A 27,205-nucleotide genomic window follows, 5' to 3' on the forward strand; every position below is an offset into this window, starting at 1 on the left:
ATATATATATAATTTTTTTAAAATCATAATAATCAGTAAACAAACAACAAACAAAGCTTCTTGTTGTTATTGCAGTACTGTACCTCTGGGGTCGTCCCTTCCTCTGTGTGCAGAGTTCGCATCTCCTTGTGCTTCAGGGGTTTCCTCCAAGAACTCCAGTATCCTCCCCAGTCCAAAGATATGCTAGTTTGTGAATGAGTTTGTGTGCCCTGTAATGCTTGTGTACCCTGTCCAGGGTGTCCAACACCTTGTGCCGTGAGTCTCCTGGGTTAGACTCCAGGTTCTCTGTATCCCTGCATATACAAAGCTGTACAGAAAATAGATGGATGTTGTTGGAATCAACTACCATTTTTTCAGGAATAACTTAGGCCCACTTGCACAGTACTTTGAAACCAAGTATCTTCTACTTACAATTCATCTCAAAGGTGCTCAGTGGGCTAGAGGTCAAGGCTCTGTTCAGGACGCTCAAGTTCTTTCATGCCAAACATATCACACTATGTCTTCATGGAGCTTGCTTTGTGCATAGAGGCACTGTCATGCTGGAACATCCAGCAAGTTCCACTGAAGGGAATTTATAATGCTACTGTACATCCTACACTGTCATTTAGACAAATGTGTGCTTTAAACACGGTGGCAACATTTTGTGGGAAGATATGAAATAGTGACTATGATAGTGTTATAAGTCTACATTAGAGTCAGAAACTATGAAAGCTGCATATCACTTTGTACATCACGCTGGATAAAGGAGTCTGCCAAATGCCAAAAATGTAAATGTGAATGGAAATTTCATAGTAAAACCATGAAAGCTTTGTGTCCTTCAAATATATACTGTAGTGCCAATGACAGTGCCATGAGACTACATAACATGAGTACCATAGTGAACCATGAAAACCATGTTTAAAACAGATGGCGTTCACTCAAATCATCTCCATAATGCAATGGTTTACCAGAATATATGAGGTGATATATTTTTTTGAGTGAAACATGGTTTCATTATTTGTCACTGTACAGGTGTAAAGCATGATGACACTTAATATGTGAATTCTGGTTTTGACAGTTTCTCAACCACAGCTAGATCACTGCAGTTCATAATTAAGTACATTTTTGATAAATGCATAAACATTTTATATCTGGATTCCTGTAAAACTGCTACGGGACAATATCAAGAGTTAAGAATGCTATATAAATAACATAGAATTGAATAATTGCTCATGCATGCAAATGATTTTAAATCCTGTTATTTAACACAGTTATTATCTACATACCTAAAATCTTTTCTACAGTAGCTTAAGGTTCATATCTTACAGCTTACATGACTTTTTTTTTGTGTCCTTCAGGATCCCAGTCGCAACCCAATCTCAGCCCGATGCAGGCATTTGTATCTGTTTAAGCAGTTATCATGTTATCTATTTATTCCAAATAATATATTCATATCATAAATTTGTAACCCCAGCACAAAAATAAATAAAATACAAATAAAGCAGCAAAACTTCTAGCATAAAAACGTCTTATCTCACTGGCTACCTTCGGTGTAGTGGGAAAGTGACGAAAGTGTGTGTTTTTTTAATGAACAATTGTTATAAAGGCACCGTGGAAGAACATAACTGTTGTTGTTTATAATACAAGTTCATTTAGTTGAGCTTGGGAATGACTCTAGATTTAACTGATAACCTGAATGAACAGGGAAAGTTCAAGTTAAAGTCTAAACTATGCAGTGAAAGTCTAAACTGTGCAGTTTTCAAGGGCAAACAATACAAACATCCTAAGAGAGTGTGCAGAAAAGCCTAGCGGTTGCAGCGCATAATGATTGGACTTATTTACATTAGAATAATTAGAATCGTGAACGTTTCGCCATTCCTTTCTGATCTAAAAAAAAAAATAAAATCATGTGGGAAAAAGAAGATTGAGGAAAAGGGAATGTAATGTGATGGTCAAACAAACAAGACCAGTAAGTCTCCATTTAGTATCCGACCTCCATTCAGCCTCTCCTGGCCTGGGAACCTGCAGGCGTTAATTGATGCTGGTGTTGTGGCCCCAGCCTAAAGGTCATGAGGTCATTGTAGTATTGGAGTCCTGAAGGAGTGTCAGGGGCGGTTTGAACGACCTTTGTCGTCCTGCTGCACAATTCCCTGAGTAATCCCTTAATTCAAAAGGCCATACAGAGATAATAGTGAGAGCAATAATAGAGTTCAGTTGGGACGATTAGGCGCATTTAGATCTGTCTCCCAATTACACAAGTTTGTCCTTGAAGACTCAAGCTGCCAGGGCGAACTCTTGTCAATCAATCCAATTTATTAAATCCAATTAATTGTGGTCAGTCTTGAAGACCCATCACTGTCCCCTAAGTGTCTGACACTGGGTCTAGTTCATCACTTAAATCATTTAGCTTGGGTAGTTCAGCACATGGAGCAGTTTTTGATTCTGGGAAGTTAGTATTGATTTTTTTTGTTGTTGTTGTTGTTTGATTGTTTGTGTTTGTTTGTGGGGTTTTTCTGGTGTGATGAGATCAGATTAAACTCGGTTCCGATTGTGTTTTTATATTCATTCATTTTGTATCTATAACAGTAATTAAGGACATTTTTTATTAAACAAACAAACCGCAGTTATTGTGGAGGGGATGATGCAGATTTTAACCGTTTACTGACATCTAGTGGCGGAATTGTGTCAAAATCTGAACTGGTTGAAGTTTAACCAAATTCTGATATAAAGCATGTTTGTTTTCCTACTAAATCTCCGGTAACTTTATAGCACAAAATACAGATTTTTTTTTTTAACTGATATTTGACTTATATGGCCGTTTTCTTCTCTGCTATCTTGAATTATTTATGTGGTTTTCATCTTAATATTCCATTTTCCAAGCTAAAATACACAAATGTTTTCATTTCACTATAGTCTACAACGTATAACAACACCACCACCACCACCACCACCACCACCACCAACAACAACACTAACACTAACACTAACACTAACAACAACAACAACAACAACAACAACAACAACAACAACAACAACAACAACAACGGTACTACTACTACTACTACTACTACTACTACTACTAATAATAATAATAATAATAATAATAATAATAATAATAATAATAATAATAACGGAACTGTAGAGTACGAGTTACTTGCATGGGAATTGGCTGAATGATGCGATGCGCTTTATTGCGCTTTTGCGCACGAACCTCAGTATCAGTCCTGCGCATAAGTGGGCGGACCCCAGAAGCAGGGTGGGACACTTAAACTCCCTACAAACTTCTTAGACGTACTCAAAACTTTAAACTTCACTGGAAAATCCTCACCTAGCTGACTGAGCTCCTGCAGAGACATGTCGGACAGCGCCTCCGATCCAGGCTCCATTACCAACCCGGTAAAGTTTAAGAACCAGGACTTCGTGTCTTTGTGTGATGAATGTCTCAAGTCCAGCAAACTCTTCGTGGACACGAGCTTTCCTGCTGATCAGAACTCTATCGGCATGCCGGCAGATCCGGACCCTAAAATGGTCATCAAGTGGCTTAGACCCAAGGTATCCATCTACGCACTATCTATCCTACTGGTTCATACATTGCCTTAGGATCTGAATTCTGTATTCTGTTGAAACATTATATTGGGTGCAATCACATCACAAGTTTCAATACTCCTGTACCTGGCAGTGTGCTTTCTGTAATCATGCCTAGTTGTGATTATAACGGACACAAAACCAATAAGAATAGGATGAGGTCAGAAAAAAAGACCATACTGATTTACTAATTGTTGAATTATTATAGGATTAAATAGGTTGATGCCGTTATTATAGAGCATAAGAGTCTAGATGTGACCTAGTATCTCCATAGTCCTGCATACATCTTAAAATGGGTACTAAGCTGTGTTTTCCTTGTTGCTTGCATGCTTATCTTATCTTATCTTATCTTATCTTATCTTATCTTCCATTACAAGATAAGATTTTTTTTTATCTTATCTTATATGTATAAATGTTTATATCTTTGACCTGCAAATGTGGATATAGTGCACATTCAAAAACATAAGGTTCCACCCAGCAACCAGAAAAGGTACAGTTTAATTAAAGCTACATTCAATTAATGTTTTTTATAATTGGCTGTGATACATAAAAAGAGTCAAGTGGCACTCTTAAGAAAATAAGAGTCTTAAGGGTTAACTAATTTTAAAGGTCAGTTACTGTGTCTCTATGCTGACTCTACACACGTATATCTTTGCTTAGCTCTTCTGTTAATCCATAAAACTCAGGCAGACTGAAGAAGGAAGTAGTGAGGAAAGAGTGAACCCTTATTGGCCATATAGTACACACTCCCTACATTTAAATGACTAGTAAGAGAACATATATATATATATATATATATATATATATATATATATATATATATATATATATATATATATATATATATATAGTGTGTGTGTGTGTGTGTGTGTGTGTGTGTGTGTGTGTGTGTGTATGTGTATATATATATTCTGTTTTGTTTAATTCTGTATTGTTTCCTTGGATCTGTCTTCATTTTTGTTATATATATATTATATATTATATATTATAACACTTTCTCTTTTTACTCTGTTCAGGAAATCAGCAGTAATGCTGTCTTCGTGGAAGGAACCACAGGCACTACTGATATCTGCCAGGGCCAGCTGGGTAAGTCACTGCCCAAGTTTTTGAGATTTTAAACCTAAGACTAATAGGATAAGGCTTGGTCACATCCTAGGAAGGAAAAGATCACTGAAGAATGGCCTGTAGGCATGAACACAATCAGAGAGACATCTGCCCTGGTGAGAATCTCGTATCTGGTCTTCCTCTTATCATGCAGATTTTCTCTCTTCCTTGCTCTCGCTCATTTCTTTCTCTCCTCATCTTCGCTTGATCCCCGTTATAATGTTTAATATCCCATTCCCGTTTTTCCCCTCTAGCAGTAGGGCTTATGCAGGTCTCCGGTTCTGAAGACACCCCGCTGAGAGCTGTAAAACAGAGCTGCCTCGGGGCCTTCACATCAAAACTAGAAAGGAAGGGGAGGCAAGGGAGGGATGGTTTGGCATGCATATGCTCTCGTCCCTCCTCCCATTTTAACATTGACAATTATTTTGCCCGCTTTTCTCTTTCTCTCACTCACTCATCCCCCACTTGCTTGCAGCCTGGTTTTGATTGCTGGTAAGCATGCAAGCTCCGATAATCCTGCAGAGTATTTGCAAGATTTTTTCCACTATTCTCCATCGAGAGCTGAGATATGAAAAGGAGGTGGATGCTGGAAGTTGTTGTTGGTCAAAGTGTCCACTAAGGTGACTAATACTGGTCTTCAAATGTACACAACACACAACCAACCTGTTTCTCTCTACCCTGTGTACCACTAAAGCACTGGTATTACTTTCTAATTAGGTTAATGATTAAGTCACCAGACACAATATGTAGCACAATGTATAAATATTTGCAGTATCTATACAGAATTCCCAAGAATTTCCCTTTCTTTGGATGTGAAGTTGAAGCTGAATCTGAATTCTAGCCCACACTGTAGATCCACAGAATATATCAGATTGAACCAGCCTTTAAATTTGGTCTTATTTGGGATGATTTTTTGCAGCTATTTAAGGTCACTTCTCTGACATATCTCTATCTCATTCACTAGTGATTGACAAGATGCACCTGAAATACAATAGCATATGTAAGAAACATATAAAAGGAGTGGAGGAAACACTAGAAGTAAAGGGATAAAGCATGCATTTCAGTCAAAGTCAAAGAAAAAACCCCACACGTTTTGTAAAATGACTGGCTAACTGCAAGCTTTTCTGTTCACAATGTCTGCTATTTGTAAGCAAATTAGGAAGCATGTATGATTTCATAACAGCAATACAGAATGACTGATAGGTATTTGATAGCACTCGAATTGGGTAGATTCATGCATGTAGGCTGGTGTCATTATGGTAAGCTGTGCTTGAGAACATTGGACAATGAAATGTCAGTCATATACGCTCATTAGGATATTAGGTCATGGCCAGACAGTTTCTGAAATCTTCCTGACGCCATATGGCATCTCATTGTTTATATATACGTAAACTATGGTGATTCTGAATACACTGAATGGTGTGTGTGTCTGTGAGTGTAGGCAAGTGTGCTCGGGGTTGTATTTTAGGACAAAATAAAACAATGTGCAAAATGTTCAGATAAAATGAAAGTGAAAAATGAGAGTTGAGTAATGTTTCTCAGTGTGGGTCTGGAAAATGCATGGTACTATTAAGTTACATTGTTGACCATCTCTAAACCCTTCTAGGCAAATGAACAGATGTTTACTGTTACGCAGGAATGTTAATGTGCGTGTGTGTGTGTGTGTGTGTGTGAGTGTGTGTGTGTGCACACCTCACAGACTATATCTGTCTTTTTACCCATAGCATATATGTTGTGTCATTTTCATGACAGTACAATTTTTAATGGTTTTATTTCCCAATAAATTTAACTCCCTGCTATGTGTTTTTTTTAGGTAACTGCTGGTTGCTGGCTGCTCTCTCATGTCTCACTATGCACCCTACTCTGTTTGAGAAAGTGGTCCCATCCGGACAAACCATGGATGCATCATCCTATGCTGGAATTTTCCGCTTCAGGGTAAGACGGACGAATGCAAGTTATGACTTGAAATTCACTGACAAGACATGTCAAGTGTATGTTCTTAAAATGCAGAAGATGCTGTTTTATCAGCATATGAATATGCAGGGAGAAAATTAATGAATGAAATCAGAGACAGCGAGGGTGTCAAAAGTTGTGTATTTACATAAAGGACCTCGTCTATGAGCTGCAGTGGGGATCGAGGTTAATATTTGTGTGCGTGTGTGTGTTTGTGTGTGTGTGTAATAGAGATTTAGACAGGAGCACTAATAATCATTATCCAGCCCTTCATTCTCAGGGGTATTGTGGGGATTGTTCCAGATACCCCTCCGATCACTCCCCTGAACATCCCATCAAGTCATGCTGACACACATCCCCCTACTCCCATCAACACACTTCTAACACATGCCTTCATTATTCATTCAAGAGCAGTGTCTTCAATATCATAGCATTGTGTCGCTCCTGTTTTTGGCACAAGTCGTGCACATGCATCCAGGTGATTAATGTTTTCTGACATGTTTTCTTAAATAAGTGCTTTAGGGAACAGGAAGGGAAACAGACACATAAGAAAGTACACTAAGCTCCACTTTCCTGCAGCCACATGAACACAACAAAGTTCTTAAGTAAGATGTTGTTGTACTGAGCTGCCTGCTTTAATAAGTAAACATCTGAACCGATGCGACTTTAGATGCTCTTTAATGGGATTAAATGAATACTTTGGGGGAAATATGCATATCACTTAACCCAAATAGATTTCAGCAATCAGGACACATTCAATACTGGACATTTGCTTGTTTAGTTTTAGAATCGGGCTACAGTCACGGTTCAGATTGAACCAGATTAACGGTGATTTTCCCAACAACTGTAAAAAAAGTAATAGAAATGCTAAGTAAAATGCTAAGTAATAGAAATCAATCTTAACCAAAATACTTTTTATGTAAATACATGACATATATAATTTATCTATTTTAATAACTATATATATATATATATATATATATATAATTTTCTTTTATTATTATTATTATTATTATTATTATTGTTGTTGTTGTTGTTGTTGTTGTTATTATTATTATTATTATTATTATTGATAACAACAACAACAACAACAACAACAACAACAACAATAATAATAATAATAATAATAATAATAATAATAATAATAACACATAAAAGTTTTATAGATTTTTCTAGATTACTCTTATTATGATGTACATAATCATACAATGAATTAGCAACATCAGCTCTTCAACATAAACATGGCTCATTAGCCATAAAAAAATGCCGTAATTGAATTTTTGGCACGTTTTGTGCTACACTTATTCATATGTAATTCTCACTGTTCTTGCAGTGAAGTGGGAATCCAAACCAGGAACACATTCAAGAACAGCTTGGTTCTTAAATAATTCAGAAATTCTTCAGAATCATAATACATGGGGTGATCAGAGACTTTATATGAGCCTAGTTATTTCTGAAGATTTAATGATAATCTGGGTTTAAACAGCCATGTTGACAAACAAACAAAAAACAAAACAAAAAAAAACAATAGAAATATATTAGTGTTGAATTCTACAATCTGATTTGCCAGAAGGTTGAACAATTTTTTTATAATATTACTTCTGAGCAAAATTATAATGTGCTGTTATGTAACAAAGTTATATATGATCACTTTTGTACAGTAAGAATTATACTGTTTCATATCATGCCACATTACACAACCACAGCAGTGGTAGAGGTCTTCTCGGGTCTAAAGAAATGTATCCGGCCCGAAGTGACCCGAATCACCTTTTACCCGAACCCGACGTGCATAATTATTTTTTTTTTAAGAAAGACCCGACCCGAGACAAACCCGAAAAAATTAGACCCGAGTCCGACCCGACCCATTGGCATTTTTTTTAACCCGACTGGACCCGAATGTTGCATAACTCTACACTAAACTAACCACTACAGAGTGGATTCAAAATTGATTGACCTGTCTGTTTCAACAAAAATGAGCTTACCGCCAGCCACACGTCACCAGCCACATGACGCAAGCCGTCTTGGCAAACCGAGGAGAGATTGGAAAAGGACTCGAGTCGATGCACACACACGAGATACAGTAGTTCAGGTCTTCTCGGGTCCGTTCGGTAAAAACACATTCATTTTAAATTACCCGAGCCCCGATGCCGCTATTATTATACCTGACCCGTGTCCGAGGTACACGTGAAACTTTTAGACCCGAACCCACTCGGGCCTCGGCTCGGACCTCGGGTTTTCGGATCTAAGTGGACCCGTGAAGACCTCTAAGCAGTGGTTATTTTTTTCTACAACAGCATTTCTGCAAGCGTGTTGTTCCTTACATACAAATTGTTGATGTATTTTACAGGTATCCTTGTATAAAGTGAAGTCAGTCAACTTCAAAGCAAGTTAAACTTCAAAGCATAGTCGAGGCCTTGATGTTTAGTGAGGAAACGGAGGGAAGACGTTATTATGTAAGTGCTCTTCTGGTGAGAGAGAGGGAAAGAAAAGAAAAAAAAGGGTAAAAGAAGGTGTAAGTCTGTTGTTTATGGTGTTAAGGTATGATGGTCTAAGTGTTCAGACATGTAGACGTTGCCCAAAGGCATGAATGCACGGATGCACACTTGTACAGAGTCAACCACATTCATACCATACTTCAGGAAGCTAGCAGATAGAGTGCTGACAGCTATGTCAAGAAAGAAAGAAAAACTGACAGATAAAGAGGTTATATACATATAGAGTGGATGTACAAGTAAAGCAGAGAAAAGATGGCTGTTGTATCATGCTTTGTTAAAGCAGCGAATATTAAATACTGTTACAGAACTTTGTAGTTTGACTATAATATACATATAGAACGGTTGTATTTTATATGGTTAGAACCTTGGACTACGGCTTGGAAGGTCGTGTGTTCGTATCCTATAACGGCCATTGTTTTTTCACATGACTAGCTAGTGTTTCCCCCTTTGGCTGAAATAACCTCCATGAGACGTTTCTTGTAGCCATCTACCAGTTTCTGACATTGACTGGAAGAAAGATTCCCCCACTCTTCAATGCAGAAGTTTTTCAGCTATGTGATGTTTGAGGGGCTTCTTGCATGCATAGTCGCTTTTAAATCACCGCACATGATTTCAGTAGGATATAGATCTGGGCTTTGACTTGTCCCTTCCACAATTCTCCATTTTTTTTTTTTTTTTTACTTTTTAGCGATTAGCATCTGCCTTTAGCTTTTAGTTAATTCAAGTCAAGTCAAGTCAAGAAGCTTTTATTGTCATTTCAACCATATATAGCTGTTGCAGTACACAGTGAAATGAGACAACGTTTCTCCAGGATCATGGTGCTACATAAAACAAAGACAGGGCTAAGGACATGTAAGTAGTCTTAGCCACATAAAGTGCAACTGTGCAACTTGGTGCAAACAGTGCAGGACAAAAGACAGTGCAGACATAAAGTTACAAGACAATACAAAAGGTACAAAAAATGCAATACACAAAAGACAATAAACAGTAACAGTAAGTTCAATTAGCCTTGAACTAGCACTTTCTCCCTGTTTTTTGTAAGTGTGCATTAAAAAAACAACAACTTTGAACCGGGTTTTAGGTTCATGGTATCTTAAGGCTGTAACCTAGTGAACCAGAGTTAAGGCATTCAATGACAGACTTAAAAGCACTTTTGTACGTCGCACTGGTTAAGGGTAGCAGCAATTACAGCTTATAGTCTTTTTGGGTATGACACAATAATCTTTGTACACTTTAGGGGATTTTCTGCCGTTCTTTTTTGTAAATCCTCTCAAGCTCAGTAGGTTGGATGGGGACCTTCGGTGGACAGCCATTTTCAGGGCTTTTCAGAAATGTTCAATAGGGTTTAAGTCGATGCTCTCGGACATTCACAGAGTTGTCCTGTAGACACTCCTGAGTTGTCTTGGCTGTGTGCTTACGGTCGTCATGTTGTAAGGTCTATATCTTATTTTATACAATTGAGGGATCTTGCTTCAAGTACCCAGTGGCAGCAGCTTGCTTATATATATATATATATATACTGTATTATTAGCTCATCAACTTCAAGATGAAGAAAAAAGAGCTAGATACAATGCAAACAATAAAAGAAGCCAACTTATTTCTCTGCTATTTCACAACATTAAACAGAACAATAAAATAATAAAAAGTATAACATGTCATTATTCATTAAATAATCACTGGCAATTACTGTGGATTTATTGTGATGATGATGGCGAGCAGAGGAATATATGGGGTAGTATGAAATGGGCAGATGAAGAAAACAAGAAAATTATTATTATAATTTTAACAAATATTTGTGAGTACCAAAGTCTTGTTTAGTTTCACAGACGTTACTCTGTAATTGGCCATAGTTAGTAAATAGTGTGTAAATTGTGCACGATGGTTGACTGAATAATCTTTGCATTCCTTGTGTGATTTCCCTCTACAGGCAGGTAATTGAACTGGCAAATTTCCTTCATGTGTGAATTAGCATGCAAATGTGTGATGTCCTGCGATAGATTGGCATCCCTTCCAGGCTGTGTTTCCACCTTGAGCCGTATGTTCTCGGGATGAGTTCCAGATCCGCCATGATTCTGATCACCTGATTCACCAGTTAAAAAAAAAAATTCTCAGGTTAAAGCTATATATAAAAGATTCAGCTAAGGCTAGCATGAATAAGATAAATGGAGGATGTTTCAGACTAATTGCCTGATTAGAGTGATCAAAATCTCAACCAGTTACAATTAGATTAGACTGTAATTAAGCACAGTAACACGTTCGGCAAACCACCTATAACAGTTCCTTGCTATCAGTATTTAATATGAGTCTATTGCTATAACAGAGAGTGTTCAAAAACAGTGTATCATCACAGGTCTAATTAAAGTCATTGTCTGATACTAGAAAGAGACTTAGTCCTGCTACTGATGTGACTCTCTCTCTCTCTCTCTCTCTCTCTCTCTCTCTCTCTCTCTCTCTCTCTCTCTCTCTCTCTCTCTCTCTCACTCACTCTCTCTCTCTCTCCTCAGTTCTGGCAGTATGGTGAGTGGGTGGAGGTGGTGGTTGATGACAGGTTGCCCGTGCGAGGAGGCCGTCTGCTCTTCAGCTACTCGCGCACTAAGAACGAGTTCTGGAGCGCCCTGGTGGAGAAAGCTTACGCCAAGTCAGTGGCAGCATATGTGTGTATGACTGTGTGAGAGAGTGTGGGATACGAGAGCAGCAGTGAGATAGTTTCCTGCCGCACTTAGGCCGCTTTTACAGTCTAATTGCGTGTAAACAAATGACTGCTGACATCCTACTCAGTATCCCTGCGTCAGTAGAGTCCCGATGAAAAGCAGACGGAATCAAAATGGCTTCTGAAGCAATTTAACGAATGGTTTATGTATAGTCATGTGAAAAAATAAGAACACCCCATGAAATCCTGTGGTTTTTTTAATATAGATAAACATATGAGCAGGGGGGCATGGTGGCTTAGTGGTTAGCACGTTCGCCTCACACCTCCAGGGTTAGGGGTTCGATTCCCGCCTCCACGTTGTGTGTGTGGAGTTTGCATGTTCTCCCCGTGCCTCGGGGGTTTCCTCCGGGTACTCCGGTTTCCTCCCCCGGTCCAAAGACATGCATGGTAGGTTGATTGGCATCTCTGGAAAATTTGTCCGGAGTGTGTGAGTGAATGAGAGTGTGTGTGTGCCCTGCGATGGGTTGGCACTCCGTCCAGGGTGTATCCTGTCTTGATGCCTGAGATAGGCACAGGCTCCCCGTTTTTAATTGATCTGTAAAATGCAAAAAAAAAAAAAATTATTTTTCTTTTGAGAAAAAAGTAAGGACAACCCTCACATTGGCCATCCAAGCAAATTCACCCCAAGAGCAGGCCACAAGATGCTTAAAGAAGTCTACAAAAACCCTAAAATATCATCACAGGACCTACAGCAAGCTCTTGTCAAGTTGATGTCAAAGTGCATGAATCTATAATCAGAGACTTTAATTATCATGGGAGGTGTGCAAGGTGTGCAGCAACATTTGTTGACCGAGATAAACATGAGGGCGAGACTGAAGTTTGCCAAGAAACAAAGGTCAAGACTTCCGGAATAATGTGCTTTGGACAGATGAGTCTGAAACTGAATTATGTGCAGACCATAACAGAGGGCATATTTAGCGTAAACCAAATACAGCATTTCAGCAAAAGAACCTTATACCAACTGTGAAACTTTGAGGTGGAAGTGTTATGGTTTGGAGATGCTTTGCTGAAGCAGGACCTGAGCAGCTCATCATCATAGAATCCACCACAAATTCTACATTGTATCAGAAGGTGCTTGAGGAACATGTGAGACCATCTGTCTCTGGACCTTGCAACATGACAAAAACATACCAGTAAATCCACAAAGGACTCGCTGAAAAGTAAAAAAAAAAAAAAAAAAGAAGAAGAATTGTAGAAGGGACAAGTCAAAACTCAGATCTATATCCTATGTGTGGTGATTCGAAACAGACTGTGCATGCGAGAAACCCCTCAAACATCACATAGCTGAAAGAATTCTGCATTGAAGAGTGGGGGAATCTTTCTTCCAGTCAATGTCAGAAACTGGTAGATGGCTACAAGAAACGTCTCATGGAGGTTATTTCAGCCAAAGGGGGAAACACTAGCTATTAGAACACAGGGAGTATTAACTTTATGAATTGACATGTTGGCATTTCTTAATAAAGAAATGGATATATAATAGGGTGTCCTAATTTTTTCACATGACTGTACTGTATGTAGATTGCAGTGCATGTTGTTGTATTAGGGAATGTGTGCAAAAATATGTGGAAACAATATATGGGGATTAAATGTCAGTATTAGGGCTAGAATAATACATAGTATTTACTATCTGCATTAATTATTATGTTTTGGAATGTCTTCACAAGGATAGTAAGAGAAATGTGTGTGTAGGTTGAGTGGATCGTACAGCAGTCTGAAGGGAGGCAACATTTCTGAAGGGATGGAGGACTTCACGGGCGGCATCGCCTACACTCGTCCTGTTTCCTCCCGCACTCCTCCCGTCCTGTGGAGGACTCTTACTGCCGCGCTGTCCAGGGGCAGCCTACTCAGCTGCTTCATACAGGTACGTATACACACACAAGCACACACATACACAATGATCCTTATTTCGTCTCAGGAAGTTTCTCCATGATAGTCTGTTCTGACTTATTTCATTATCATTAATAATCTAAGTCTACATCTGGATTTTGGTAAATCTGCTGAGTCTACTGTTAAAAGGGCTGTACAAATAAAACTGAATTAAAAAAAGAAATGAAAGAGAAAGTGCTGACTTACAAAACTAAAGCAGAAAACTTAATGTTGTGGTGATCAACACCATGTAAAGAAATTGTGTAAATCTTGTTTATGTGACATTATCTTGATCCGTGCAGTATGTTTCTTCGCAACATAGCAGATGACAGATGGATTTCTAATTAATCATGAACTCATAAGAAGTCATAACAGATGTTTGGTTCGAATATACAACACATCTTATTTGTGTGAGTTAAACGGTATAGCCGTAATCCTTTTCGTTTCCTGTGGAGGAGTGATGGGGTATCTGCGAAGGCTATGTTTGGTCTGCTAGATCTCATGAAGTAAAAAGAGTTTTCTTCACACCCACTTGCTCTAATCTGCTGTGTTTGTTTCGAGCACCTGACGAGTTAACTTGATGTCGTTTGTATGGCATATTGATCCAAATCTGCAGTGGGTGAAAAACTAAAGGCAAGTTTAAAGGAGAACTCGACCCTGAACAACTTGCGTATTAATCTTTAGAATTATGTGACCTTCAATGGATTGCAAGATTCATTCTGCAATGAATTTCTTTGTTTAAACAGCAGACTGTTTGAATGACAGTTTGTTGAACAGTTTTCAGCGAGATAGTTTAAATGAACCCATAGTTTATCTTTTCCTGAGGAAATATTCAGCAGTGCATTCAGTTCTTAACTCCTTTGTCCTCTATCAAATAGATCGGCTTTCAAAATTTCGAAATTTCATGTTAATACAACCATCATGATTGCTAACTAACAGAACAGAGTCTCCTTATGTAACTTAATTTGATTTCATTTATTTGTATGGCACTTTAACCAGTTGGCATTGTCTCAAAGCAGCTTTGCAGAAGTATAGAAACGTATTATAGAATAAAAAAAGTCTAAAAAATGGAAATGGAAAAGGAATTTTATAATTTATGGAAATCTATGGAGTCTATTTTTGGCTTCAAACCCTTCCTATTGTCATTTAGGACAACGGATATTGTTGCTGTTTTTTTCTGAGCGCAGGCCAAAAGTGTGAAAGAGATCGGCAGTGTGTCTCCAGAGGGGCTGGTCAGAGGTCATGCCTATGCCATTACTGCCACTGATAAGGTAAGATATCTCGATGCTTACACATGTGTTCCACTGTATTTTTAGGATGAAAAGATATTTATGCTAACTTGTGTGTGTGTGTGTGTGTGTGTGTGTGTGTGTGTGTGTGTGTGTGTGTGTGTGTGTGTGTGTGTGTGTGTGTGTGTGTGTGTGTGTGTAGGTGCACAAGAAAACTGAAACTGAGGAGGTGTTACTGGTGAGACTGAGAAACCCTTGGGGATTTGTGGAGTACTGTGGTCCATGGGGTGACAAGTGAGAAATGCTCAGTTCTCATTTTAGCGCTAAAAATTATGTCCTCCTAACTGCTGCTGAACTGTTTGTGTGTGTATGTGTGTATGTGTGTGTGTGTGTGTGTGTGTGTGTGTGTGTGTGTGTGTGTGTGTGTGTGTGTGTGTGTGTGTGTGTGTGTGTGTACAGGTGTAAAGACTGGGATGGCATAGAGAAAGCAGAGAAGACCAGAATCAAATTGAACATTGAAGAAGATGGAGAATTTTGGTACATAAGCATCGACAGTTTTCTACTAAATATGAATGATTTTTCTCTAGGATATACAACACTAGTCCTCACAAGTCCTGATTACTCAAATATGTACTATTTTCTTACTATGAACCTTTTAAAAGGTTCTCATTAAGTTACATCATTGGCAAACATGTCAACAAAACAAACTTCAATAGACATTTCAGCAGCAAAGTTTCTCATGATGTAGAAATAGACTAGTTGGTGCAAATGAGTGAAATTCCTGTTCAGAGGCACATATAGGAATTTTCTTCCATGCTGTTAATACTGCATATAAAATTTACCAGAAAATATTGCTAACAACTTTCTCATTGCTTAGAATTGTTCATTACAGCAGTAATATTTTCTAGTAAGAGATGATAGTATAAAGATCACCAACTTCTTTTTTATGACACTATAAATCCCTTTCTCTCACCCTGAAAGCACAGAGACACAAATAAGTAAATTTGTGGTATTAAGACACAGGTGAGAATAATCAGGCTTTATCTGCCAGTTTGACCCACCTTCTCTCCATCCACAGCCGAAGCTCAACCACATCCCGGCGCCACATAGACTTAGATATTTTTGGCCACATTCTACCATCATTGGATTGCCAGTACGGGTTGTGACAATTCCGTAGATATTCATGGCCAGGAGGTGCACAAGGTCTATAGAACAATGTTGGCTGTGGTCTTTGGGTGGATGGGATGGCATGCACTCTCTCCCCTGTCAATCACAGTGACTCTAGCTAATTGTGTGTGTGTGTGTGTTTGTGTGTGTGTGTGTGTGTGTGTGTGTGTGTGTGTGTGTGTGTGTGTGTGTGTGTGTGTGTGTGTGTGTGTGTGTGTGTGTGTGTGTGGAAAAGGGAAGATAACACTTTCCTCTGAACGTGTTACCCTGGCCTCTGACACAGCATGAGCAATAGTTTGAAAAGTTCACCGGCCTCAAACGTCTCGGAAGAGGCACCATCAGCAAAAGGGCAAATAACCAGACGAAGGAGAAGATGTTTATATCAGCAGCTCAAACAGTAGTTCTGACTACAAGCAAATCACTTTTTTTTACATTAATGAGCTTCTACTAATATGCTATCGTTTATATGGTAACAGCTCATTCACAAGGCATTCATAAGACTAATAATAAATGGCTAAAAAAGTTTTGAACAAAATCTAATCAATGATATGGTGAAACGTTCTGTAAGGGACATTCAGGTTAAATTTATGGAAGGAGTCTCCAGTGTACTCGCTATAACTAAATGTTTCTTACTAATAAGCACATTTTTTGTCTTTCTGACTCTTTATGTAAATGATATAAAAAAAATAATGAACTACATACAGCTGACTTATAAACACTATAAACTATTTGCATGTAATATTACATTTAGCTGTGGAGTCCCAGCCATGTGTGTGTGCATTTGTGTGATTATATACATAGGATTGGAGTGCAGGACTTTTGCAAGCTGTTTGACACAGTGGAGTTGTGTAGTGTGAATCCTGACTCTGATGCTGGAGAGGAAGGTAGTGATTCCTCCTGGTCCTTGACCTCCCATAAGGGATCCTGGGTGCCCATGTGTTCAGCAGGGGGCAGTCGCAAAAACCCAAGTAAGGGTGTGTGTGTGTGTGTGTGTGTGTGTGTGTGTGTGTGTGTGTGTGTGTGTGTGTGTGTGTGTGTGTGTGTGTGTGTGTGTGTGTGTGTGTGTGGAGAGTAATTCTATTATTTTGAATGTTGTCTAAGGTACTGTAGACAGCAAACTGAATATAATAATAATAATAATAATAATAATAATAATAATAATAATAATAATAATAATAATAATAAATATATATATATATTTTATATATATATAATTTTATATTTACTAATTTATACATTATTTTTAAATGTCATTATCACAATACACCATCAAAATCTTTTGATTTTTTTCTTTCAATAATAATAATAATAATAATAATAAGAATAATAATTACATTTTTTATTTCCAACAGAAACTTTCTGTAAGAACCCTCAGTTCCACTTGATTCTGTCGCAGCAGGATGCGGAGGATGTGGAAATTGACGAGGACGAATTGGATGCCGGAGATGATGACAATATCAGCACTGCAGCTCCACCAAAGAGTTCTTTGGACAAACACAAAGAGAAGATGAAGAAATGCACGGTGCTGATAGAGCTGCTGCAGAAACACCGTCGGTTTAAAGACAAAGTCAACTTCCTTTTTATCGGCTACCACATCTACAAAGTGAGAACTTGATTCACTTACATTTCCTAATCTCATCATTAGGAAAAGCTTAAAGGTGCCCATATTTAAAATGTATTACTAATACAAATAATATGTACGATTATATAGAAATGATTCAATAAAATAGTTTAATTCACTGCATCAGAATACACCTGCCTTTCTGTCCAGAATGGTTTGTATTACATCACACCCATTTATTTTTAAAACCACTTCCACATATTCCTTACTTATTATAAATGATGCCATTTTACAGAATATATCATTTTTTAAGTAAACTAAGAAATTAAAAAGACTTCTTGGTAGTGGACTAATGTATCTTATTGAAACTTACGAGTCTTGTCTTTTCTTTCTGTCTCTCTATGTAAACTTCCTGCTTGTCACTTAGTTGCCCCCTGAGGTGAGTAACACTTTATATATGACTGATCTGTTTTAATGGTACAGTATAAGCATCAAACACAGTCTGTTCCTCCTTCTATTCCAATAGCTACAGGACAGCACAGGTTCTTTTAACCAGGAGTTTTTTGACACTAACCCGCTGGTGGGCCGATCTGGAATGTATCGCAATGTACGGGCCGTGTGGAGGAAGGTGCACTTGGACCCGGGGCACTACATCATTGTGACGTCCACACAGAGGCCCAACCAGCCTGGGGAGTTTTTCCTCCGCATCTACGCAAAGAATGGCCACTCACTGGGGTATGCTGGAGTGATGTAACCCTGGCATTGCATTTCATACATTTTTACAAATTTTTTAGTGAAATAAATGAGGATTTTATGCCTTACCTCTTCACAGCCTCAAGCGCTTACATTTTACATTATATATGCAAAACTCTTACAAGAACAAAAACGTCAACATGTTAGTTCTGCTCCTTTTGCATCCCAGTAAATCTTGAGCAATTTTCAGTTTTGAGCTCCATATTTGTTTTTGGTTTTTTAATGACCTCTTTATACTCTTCATACAATTCACAATGTAGTTAAGAATTAAGAACCACGTATCTCCTTTTTGTGTCTTTTGCCATTTTCTTTCTCTAGTTCTATTGTTATTGACTTAAGCTAATGTCTTGAAAGTATATTTTTTCTTTTTTTTTTCTTTGTTGTTGCTGATTGCATTCTTCCGTTCATAGATGTTTCTAGCATTGTCATGATTTGTAGTCTCCCACTGATAGGGCCAACCAAGAAATGGCTGTTTTTAAATGATGTATAAACTGTAAAGTCTATTATAACATCTTCTTCCTCTGTTCCAGGGTTCGTGATATCAGCTGTTCTGCTGCTATTAGCATGGTGAGTGTGAGTGGGTTGCTAATAAAGATTAACACGGCTACAACAGTCTCACTAGTCACACATTAACAAACTTGCGTATGTTTATCCTGAAGACTGTCATGTCAGAACCTCCATCAGCTGAAGAGCAGAGAATGGTGCAGACGTGGTTTGATGAGAAAGCTGGGCCGGTAAGTGTCAGTCCAGGCACAATGTGAGGAATTGACTTGATGTATGATGATGCGGATAGAGAAACAGTAACTGATGCAACTTTCTCTACTCAGGATGACAAATTAAACGCGATGGAGTTCATGAAGCTGGTCAACTCAGGTCTGAGAGTTTGGACTCTAATGTTAAACTGTTGATTAAATGATTTTCTTACTTAACACTGTAGCCGTAGCTCACTGATCTGAACAGAACCTGTGATACGCTTCCATAACACTGTATGAGTCAAAGATGAATCATTTTTGTTTTAGTTCAATTTGAAGAAAATGATGAATGTGTATAAACACACCAACATTTATTCATCTGGAGAAAGTGCTGTTTTGGGAAATCCTGAGTCTGTTCCATTAACACTGAGTGAGAGATGGGAATAAACCCTGAATGGTACTCCAGGCCATCATAGAATACTGTGCAACAGACACACACACACACACACACACACACACACACACACACACACACACACACACACACACACACACACACACACACACACACACACACAGAGAGAGAGACACACACACTCATTCAAATAACCAGTCACACTTAGCGATCATTTTGTATCATCACACAAACATAAATATTCCACGATATAATTGTCTTACATTAAAACATAAGCCTAGATGAATCAGAATAAGTTTACATAAAAAACCCGCAGGAATTACAGCCCGTATTGTAACTCTAACAGCAGATGCTTAGAAAAGAAAACATAAAAATTCACAGTAAAAATACATTCAGTCAGCTGTATGTAGTTTAAACCTATTTTTAATAATAATGTTTTTCACAAACCTTCGAGATATGATCAGGTCCCAATGGATGGGTATATTCCTATGGTGAAGTGATATGTTTTATTCTGAACACAAACGTTTTTCCATTCCTACAATTTCTGCTTCTGAAACCAGCAAGAGTTCATTTGGAATTATTATGCTTTCTTAAAATCACAGTAAAAGAGAAAAATATCATTATTAGCCTGTTACACACTTTGGTAAAATAAACTTTTCGCTCTAGAACAGTGAAGAGAAAAATAAAAAATTTGTAATGTTGTGCATTAAAAGAATGAGTTACGTTCATAAAATAAACAGTTATTAAAAGGGGTCTGTGGTTTATTATGTCAGAGATTCAGTGGTTTTAAAGCCCCTGCTTTTGGACTTGACGTTAATGTGGTACCAGTAATGTCCATCAGGTGGCGGAGTTGTTCAGACTCAGTGCTGATCTAAAGATGCTGGTTCATGAACTGAAACAACCTCGAATCCCCTTATTACAAGCACATGCTCTGTACCTCAGCACAGCGATCTGTGTGTGTGTGTGTGTGTGTGTGTGTGTGTGTGTGTGTGTGTGTGTGTGTGTGTGTGTGTGTGTGTGTGTGTGTGTGTGTGTGTGTGTGTTTTGTTCTCACTGCTGGGCCTCACAAGCTTTCTCTTTGCCCTGCAGTGCTGGAGAAGGACTACCATGTTCCTCTGGAGACCTGCAGACAGCTCGTTTTTACCCAAAACGTATCCTTTATCTGGACGCGTCTTCTCTTTTATTCCAACACATTTCATCTCCTCTAATGTTCTTCCTGTTATTCGTCCTCTTCTCCAGTATACTAAAATGAAGAGTGTAAAAAAAAAGCGTCTTCGTTTGTTAACAAGTGTGTAACATTTGTGTTTTCTTTCTTTCATTCCCCCCCCCCCCCATCTTTATTTGATTTTTTCTTCACCTCTGCTGGTTTTTATCCTGAGTTGTGTATATGTATAGACTGAAGGTAGAGGCAGGCTGAGTCGTGATCAGGCCCATTATCTCCTCTCATCTCTGCGCAGGCTACAGGTACCTGATCCTCTTCTCCTAACTTGACCTCCTATGGCAACATAAACATCTTAAATAGCAGAAATTCTGCAGTTAAATATGATGCCAACATAGTTGAGCTAAATTAGTTAGAAACTGATGTCATATTTCTGTTTCACTGTCCTCTCTCAGAAGTGAATTCTTTCCGGCTTAATAAAGTATGTTTGGTTAATCCACACTCCCAGCTTGCTCTTCTGCACAGCTGGAAAACAGCACTAGCGTGTAGTGAATGACTTACATTCCATTCCTGTGGCTCTGCTGTTTACTGAACTTGTAAATATCCAGTTCTGAAGCCTCACTTTTTTTTGTGTCCAAGTCAATCTTTCTTGAGTATGACGAGGATTCATCTGGATCCATTAGTCCTTTTGAGCTTAGTCAAGCTCTTAAAGCAGCAGGTATGGGCTCTAATCACACACACACACACACACACACACACACACACACACACACACACACACACACACACACACACACACACACACACACACACACACACCTGTACAGGACTTGAGGGTATACCACATAGTTAACATAACATTTCCCACATGAATTTCCCACCCTTCCTACATTCCTTCTCTCTCTCTCTCTCTCTCTCTCTCTCTCTCTCTCTCTCTCTCTCTCTCTCTCTCTCTCTCTCTCTCTCTCTCTCGTGCTCTCTTCCTCTCTACCTTCTCTCAGGTGTGCAGTGTGATAATAACATTCTACACATGCTGTGGGAGCGCTTTGGCTCTGGAGAGCAGCAGCTGCCTTTCTACATCTTCGTGTCATGTGTTACCAGACTGCAAGTCCTCTTTGGTAAGCAACTCTATTACAGCAAAATCCCCACATGCATTACACAATCCAAATGCACACACACACACACACACACACACACACACACACACACACACACACACACACACACACACACACACACACACACACACACACAGAGGATATATCTAACTAAAATTTAGCAGATAGTTTAAATAAATACTGTACATACAATAAGCTCAGCTCAAGACAATAGAGTAAAATGTAAGTTCTGCACAGATCCTGGACTTGTATAGCTGTATGTTGTACACAATGTAAACTATTCAAAATATCAATTTAGTATTCACTATCAAATGTAAACAGATTTAAATGTTATTATCAATGTTTGTGTCGTTGAGGTTTTAAATGTCTACATGCTGGAATAATAATTCTCTTAAATCCCCCAAAACACGATCAGACTGAATTCCATAAAGCTTCCCACTCACAATAAAAGGAAGAAAAATAAACACAACACTGTTATCTGTTATAGAAAAACAAACAAACATATAGAACATTATAAGGTGGTGTGATGGGATGTGATGTCTTACCACCTCGGGATCAGGTGATTGGGATCTTTTACAATGTTGTCATTGCATTTACAATTAGGTATTGCGTAGCTTTTACGTGATTAGCACGGTGATCTGCGAGTGTTAAGGTGCTAATTGGAGATACTGGAGGAGTCACACTGTCACACACTTCTCCACAGCACTGTTTGAGTCAGAAAACAGCCCAGAGGTGAAGAGCAGAGGCATAAACACGGTAAGCTCGGATCTCGTTCTCCTTCAGTGCCTCTCTTCTGTTTCTGTTACTCTGCAGATCTCCTGGAACTAAATAAATGAAGGCTAGGCTTTTGTAGTTTGTTTGCATAGCTTTGCCTCTCAAAGGTTGCTCATGTTTAGTCAAGAGTAAGTCAAAGCTTTTATTGTCATTTCAACCATATATAGCTGAATATGGTACATAGTGAAATGAGACAACCTTTCTCCAGGACCATTTAATATAATTTTAAAAGAAAAAAATGTAATTTTTCCCCGAATGACTCTAACTCAGAATTCTCAGAGAATCCAGGCTGATTTATTTTTAACCCTCGTTCACTTTGGGTCAAGACGATTTCCATGCGAATCAATGTTAAAAGGCAGGAGAGCCTGTGTTACACTGATTTTATCACAGAGATCTTAGGCATAATGCAAAATAGATTGCATACAATATATGCTCATATAATAATATATCATCAAATCTAGTGTTCAAAAAATAATTCTTAATTATATTTGCCATAAACAATTCACCCGGCACGTAATCGAGTCTGTTGTGCAACATAAAAGGTATAGATTAGGGGTTTTATTTTATTTGATTTCACAATTTTTTTATAGCAGCTCAGACACTCAGATTTTGAAAGCAAAGCCCTAACCCTGGAATCATAAAAGTGTGAGCCTGGGAAGAGTCTACTTATAATATAGATGATGACTTTATTTGTATGTATCGACAGGGTTGGAACACAACACAACACACAAATAAATAAATAAATATGAGGAGTTTTACTGGACACATTGGCCTGGCAAGTTTGCAGGTCTCTCAGGTGATAAATATGAAAAGTTATAGATAGAAAAGAATAGATAATTAGTAAAAAGGTTAATGATGTTAAAAGGGAACAATATTTTTACCAATAATTTTGCCAAAAAAGTCAGAAAACAGGAAAAAAATTTTTTTTACTGATACAATCGACTTAGTTCAATGTTTCAATGTGTAAAGTAACTTTTGCAAAAACGTCTACCAGATGATTTTTGTTTTAAAGCAGCTGCATCATTTTGTACCAAAAACAATCTATACGATGTAGTTTGCTAACGAAGTAATCAACAAGAAAATATAAAAAATATCTGGTAAATAACTAAAGTTTACTTTTATTTGGAATTTATCTTTCTCCCTTGCTAATTTATGTTAGCTGATTCCTAGCTGATGCTAGTCTGACTGACATTAGCAAACAAACTAACTTAGTGTAACGTAGCCATGTTAGCAAATTAGCACAACTGACCTCAGCATTTTTCAGATCAGATCAAAGTTCATGTCTTCTAGCAAGGCAAAGGAGACATCTCCTTATACATGTGTCTGTACATAAATAAAATTTTATTATACTGAAAAAGAAAGTACATTTCAGTAATACTTAAGTAAAATTATAAATATACCTTAGAGTAATGAAGCACATTTATTTAAGTATTCTTCACCCTGCATGTAGAAGCCTAGGTAAAGATGTATAGGATTTAAATAGTATTTAACGTAGTATTTAAACATACTCTTACTCAGATCTTACTGTTCCTTGTTTGGGTTATATATATACTGAGCTGATTGAGGCATTAACTGTAATATTTCTGAAGCTGCTGGTTATTTATAGCTGTACTGTAATATAGTAGCTACAGTTCTATATTAGCTGTGTAATGGTTCGTGTCTCTGGCCTTTTCTGCAGTGGCTGCTCAGACTGCTGGCTGTGTGAGCGCGCTCAGATGTGACACCTCAGCAGGACAGACCTGTACGGCCAGGACTATGCAGACGTCATCCACCTGGACCTGCGTTATTTCTCTCTCTCACTCTATGTGTTTCATTTCATTTATATCACACCGTCTCAGCCTTGTTCCAATTGCTTCCGCCCACCCATCCCTCCATCTCTCTATCCCTCTATCCTCTATCCCTCTATCCTCTATCCCTCTATATGACGCAGGTCATTTGGGTCATTCCTGATTATGGTCCAGACACATAATATTTGTGTTTTAAAAGAAAAAGCATAATAAGGCCAAAGTTCCTGATAACTACAATTTGTATTAACCTTACTTTTATACTATCTGCCTGATATATTATCTAATAGTTATGTTTGGTTTTTTTACTTGATACCAGATATTTTTATTCTATCCAGTTTAATCTTTTAACTGATTGAATGGTTAATACTAATCAACTACAGCCGTATAATATGTTAAATGTATTCGTATTAACTGGATACGTGTAATAAAAATAATCCTAAATATTTCAGTGTTAAGAATACTACAGAAAAATTGATTGTTTCCAAGTTGTGCCAAATTTCTAGGGACCAGATCAAAATTTGAAAGCCTGGAAGAGCTAAAATGATCTGAAGAGAAAAGAATAAAACAAGGCTGGGATTAGCATGAGAATAATATTCATTTTGTATTAAATACTTCTGTTAATGCAGTTATCTGGTCTTAAGCCTGATGCCAACCAAAACATTTTGCTGTTTTAATTATCGTCTAGAATTTATTAACGCTACTCGAAGATATAGATGAGTATTTCCTCCTATGTTTTTTTTATTCTTTCTTAGAGTGGGCATGGAAATCAATGATCTTTCAAATAAATCTGAGTATCTATATATAAACCTGGATCTTTCTTTTCATAGTGGATACGTATACATACACCTCCACATACACACATACATACACACAAAGGTCTAGGGGAGTGAGAGTGACTGCTGGTATTAAAAGCGATGTCTCAGCAGCGCTGCACGCATCGCCTCTATTCTTGTCGCTCTGACGCCACGTACCGCGTCATCACGCCATCGCTCCCTCCTCCGCTACGTTCTCCCTCTCTCCCTCTGTCCAGCTCTCTCTAGTAACTGGCTCGATCTGCTGCCTCCTCCCCTTGTTCCCTTTTCTCTCTCACTCTCTCACACATAGCCGCACATGCTCGCTCACACACATTTTATACGCGCTCGTCCTTTTTCCTGAACCCCTATTTATAGAAGTGTATTTATGCAAGACGGAGCAGAGGTTGCCCCCGGCAACAGGCCAAGCATTTCTGGAAAGGAACACCTGTCAGCCTGGAAACAGCTGTCTCCATTCTGGCATCTTCCCTTCCTTTTCTTTTTCTTTATCCTGTACCATTTTTTTGAATAGCTTAAGGCGCTTTTGAGTCTCTGGGTATCTATCTTTGCACATGTGGATCTTCCTTCTCTCTTTCTCTTTCTCGCTCTCTCTCGCTCTCTCTCTCTGTGGTCTGTGGATCTGGCTTGAGGTAAGCTGTGTCTAGCTGTATGCTACTCAGTTGTCAGGCCACACACTGAGGAACTTCCTGTCATCTCCTGGGACATACACCTCCCACAGTGCAGGATCAAATCTCTCTAAACCGTGGTCATACCATCACACTTACACCTCAGCAGAGTCTGTACAGACAAGTGAACGTCTCTCTCTCACACAATCACACACACACACACACACACACACACACACACACACACACACACACACACACACACACACACACACACACACACACACAAACACACACACAAACACACACACAGGCTAAAGCCTTATACTGACTACTGACTACCCAACCTAGAGATGACCTTGAAAATTTTCTTTATATATATATATATATATATATATATATATATATATATATATATATATATATATATATATATTTCAAGGTTACCTCTAGGTTGTGTAGTACCAAGCTAGATATCTAAATGTATTTAAGCTACATTCAGCTGCAAAATCTCTAATGATTCACAGACTGTTTTTTTTTTATATACCGACAGACAAAGTAAAATTATGGCTTTCAGCAGATGAAGTGAATCAGTGTCACAAAAAAACAGAAACAAGAGAATTTCCATTCCTTTATGCCATGCCCACCCTGGAGCAGATTAAATACTGATGCTAATCTGTTGTTTGGTGTTGTGTTGTTGTTATTCCAATGAGTTTAATAGGAGCATTTCAGCAGTTTCAGTCATAATGGATAATGGTCACGTTTCTGTATTTGCTTCTTGAAACATGATGGCAACAGATTCTTTTTTCACTTACAGTTTTCCACTCATCATATCAAGGAGGAAATTTAACACAAAATTAGTAGAGACAGTGCAAAAGGTTGGACTTAAATTCCCTGATTGTTTGGTTTTGTATTTAAGCTACCAGGCTACTGTCATTAAGCTTCTGTCATTAAGCTAAGCCTATAGTTTAGCAACTTGCTCAGAATTTGCAGATACACCAGCTGTTCAAAGCTGGAGATTGGATTCTGTCTGACTTAAATAAACACACAGTCACCTCTAAATGTATATATTGGCTTAATAACAATAAACAGATTTATAAAAGGGCAGAATACACCAATGTCCAAGGTAATCAAAGTGGAACTATATTGTGACCTAAAACTCCCTACATTAATATAAAGTCTTTAATATCCTACCACATCTCCTATCTAAGCCTGACATCTCCTTAGATCGACATGTTTTCTGGGGGGAAAAAAACATTTCATCTTTAAGATGTCAGCTACAGCTGTTTGTGGTTTGTCATGTCCCTTAATGTAGTTTTCTGGATCGGATTGTGTCATACACTGTCAAATAGAAACTCTGTTTGAGACAGCTTAGTGTGATTTAAAGTGACTGTAATGATTCAGTCATAGTTAGCATAGTCATGCTACCGTCCGTTACTCG

The 27,205-nt window shown here is 38.1% G+C and overlaps 1 protein-coding gene across 2 annotated transcripts; it reads left to right on the forward strand.

The window, feature by feature from the left end:
• The first annotated feature begins 3,204 nt into the window (after positions 1-3,204).
• On the forward strand, positions 3,205-25,128 carry capn12 (calpain 12). Of its 2 annotated transcripts, XM_027136602.2 has the most exons (21): positions 3,205-3,531; positions 4,581-4,650; positions 6,482-6,603; positions 11,621-11,754; positions 13,516-13,687; positions 14,880-14,963; positions 15,124-15,215; positions 15,381-15,458; positions 16,890-17,056; positions 17,441-17,691; positions 18,077-18,088; positions 18,176-18,384; positions 18,933-18,969; positions 19,062-19,136; positions 19,230-19,275; positions 20,599-20,660; positions 20,905-20,973; positions 21,308-21,386; positions 21,670-21,786; positions 22,490-22,542; positions 24,239-25,128. In XM_027136602.2, exons 1-21 carry the CDS (start codon positions 3,334-3,336, stop codon positions 24,263-24,265), a joined length of 2,154 nt encoding a protein of 717 aa, XP_026992403.1. In that variant the 5' UTR covers positions 3,205-3,333; the 3' UTR covers positions 24,266-25,128. The 2 variants fall into 2 exon arrangements, with proteins under 2 accessions (XP_026992403.1, XP_047678618.1); XM_047822662.1 differs by lacking the exons at positions 3,205-3,531; positions 4,581-4,650 and adding an exon at positions 4,683-5,288.
• Positions 25,129-27,205: the final 2,077 nt, after the last annotated feature.

Source organism: Tachysurus fulvidraco, chromosome 13 (genome assembly GCF_022655615.1).
Source record: "Tachysurus fulvidraco isolate hzauxx_2018 chromosome 13, HZAU_PFXX_2.0, whole genome shotgun sequence".
NCBI classification, from domain to species: Eukaryota; Metazoa; Chordata; class Actinopteri; order Siluriformes; family Bagridae; genus Tachysurus; species Tachysurus fulvidraco.

Excerpts from the sequence above, each read along its gene's own strand:
- capn12 (XM_027136602.2), top strand. The coding sequence starts at position 3,334 with ATGTCGGACAGCGCCTCCGATCCAGGCTCCATTACCAACCCGGTAAAG. Across the intron at positions 18,970-19,061 it reads GTTCTGCTGCTATTAGCATG|ACTGTCATGTCAGAACCTCC; the intron begins GTGAGTGTGAGT and ends TTTATCCTGAAG. Across the intron at positions 21,787-22,489 it reads CAGACTGCAAGTCCTCTTTG|CACTGTTTGAGTCAGAAAAC; the intron begins GTAAGCAACTCT and ends ACTTCTCCACAG.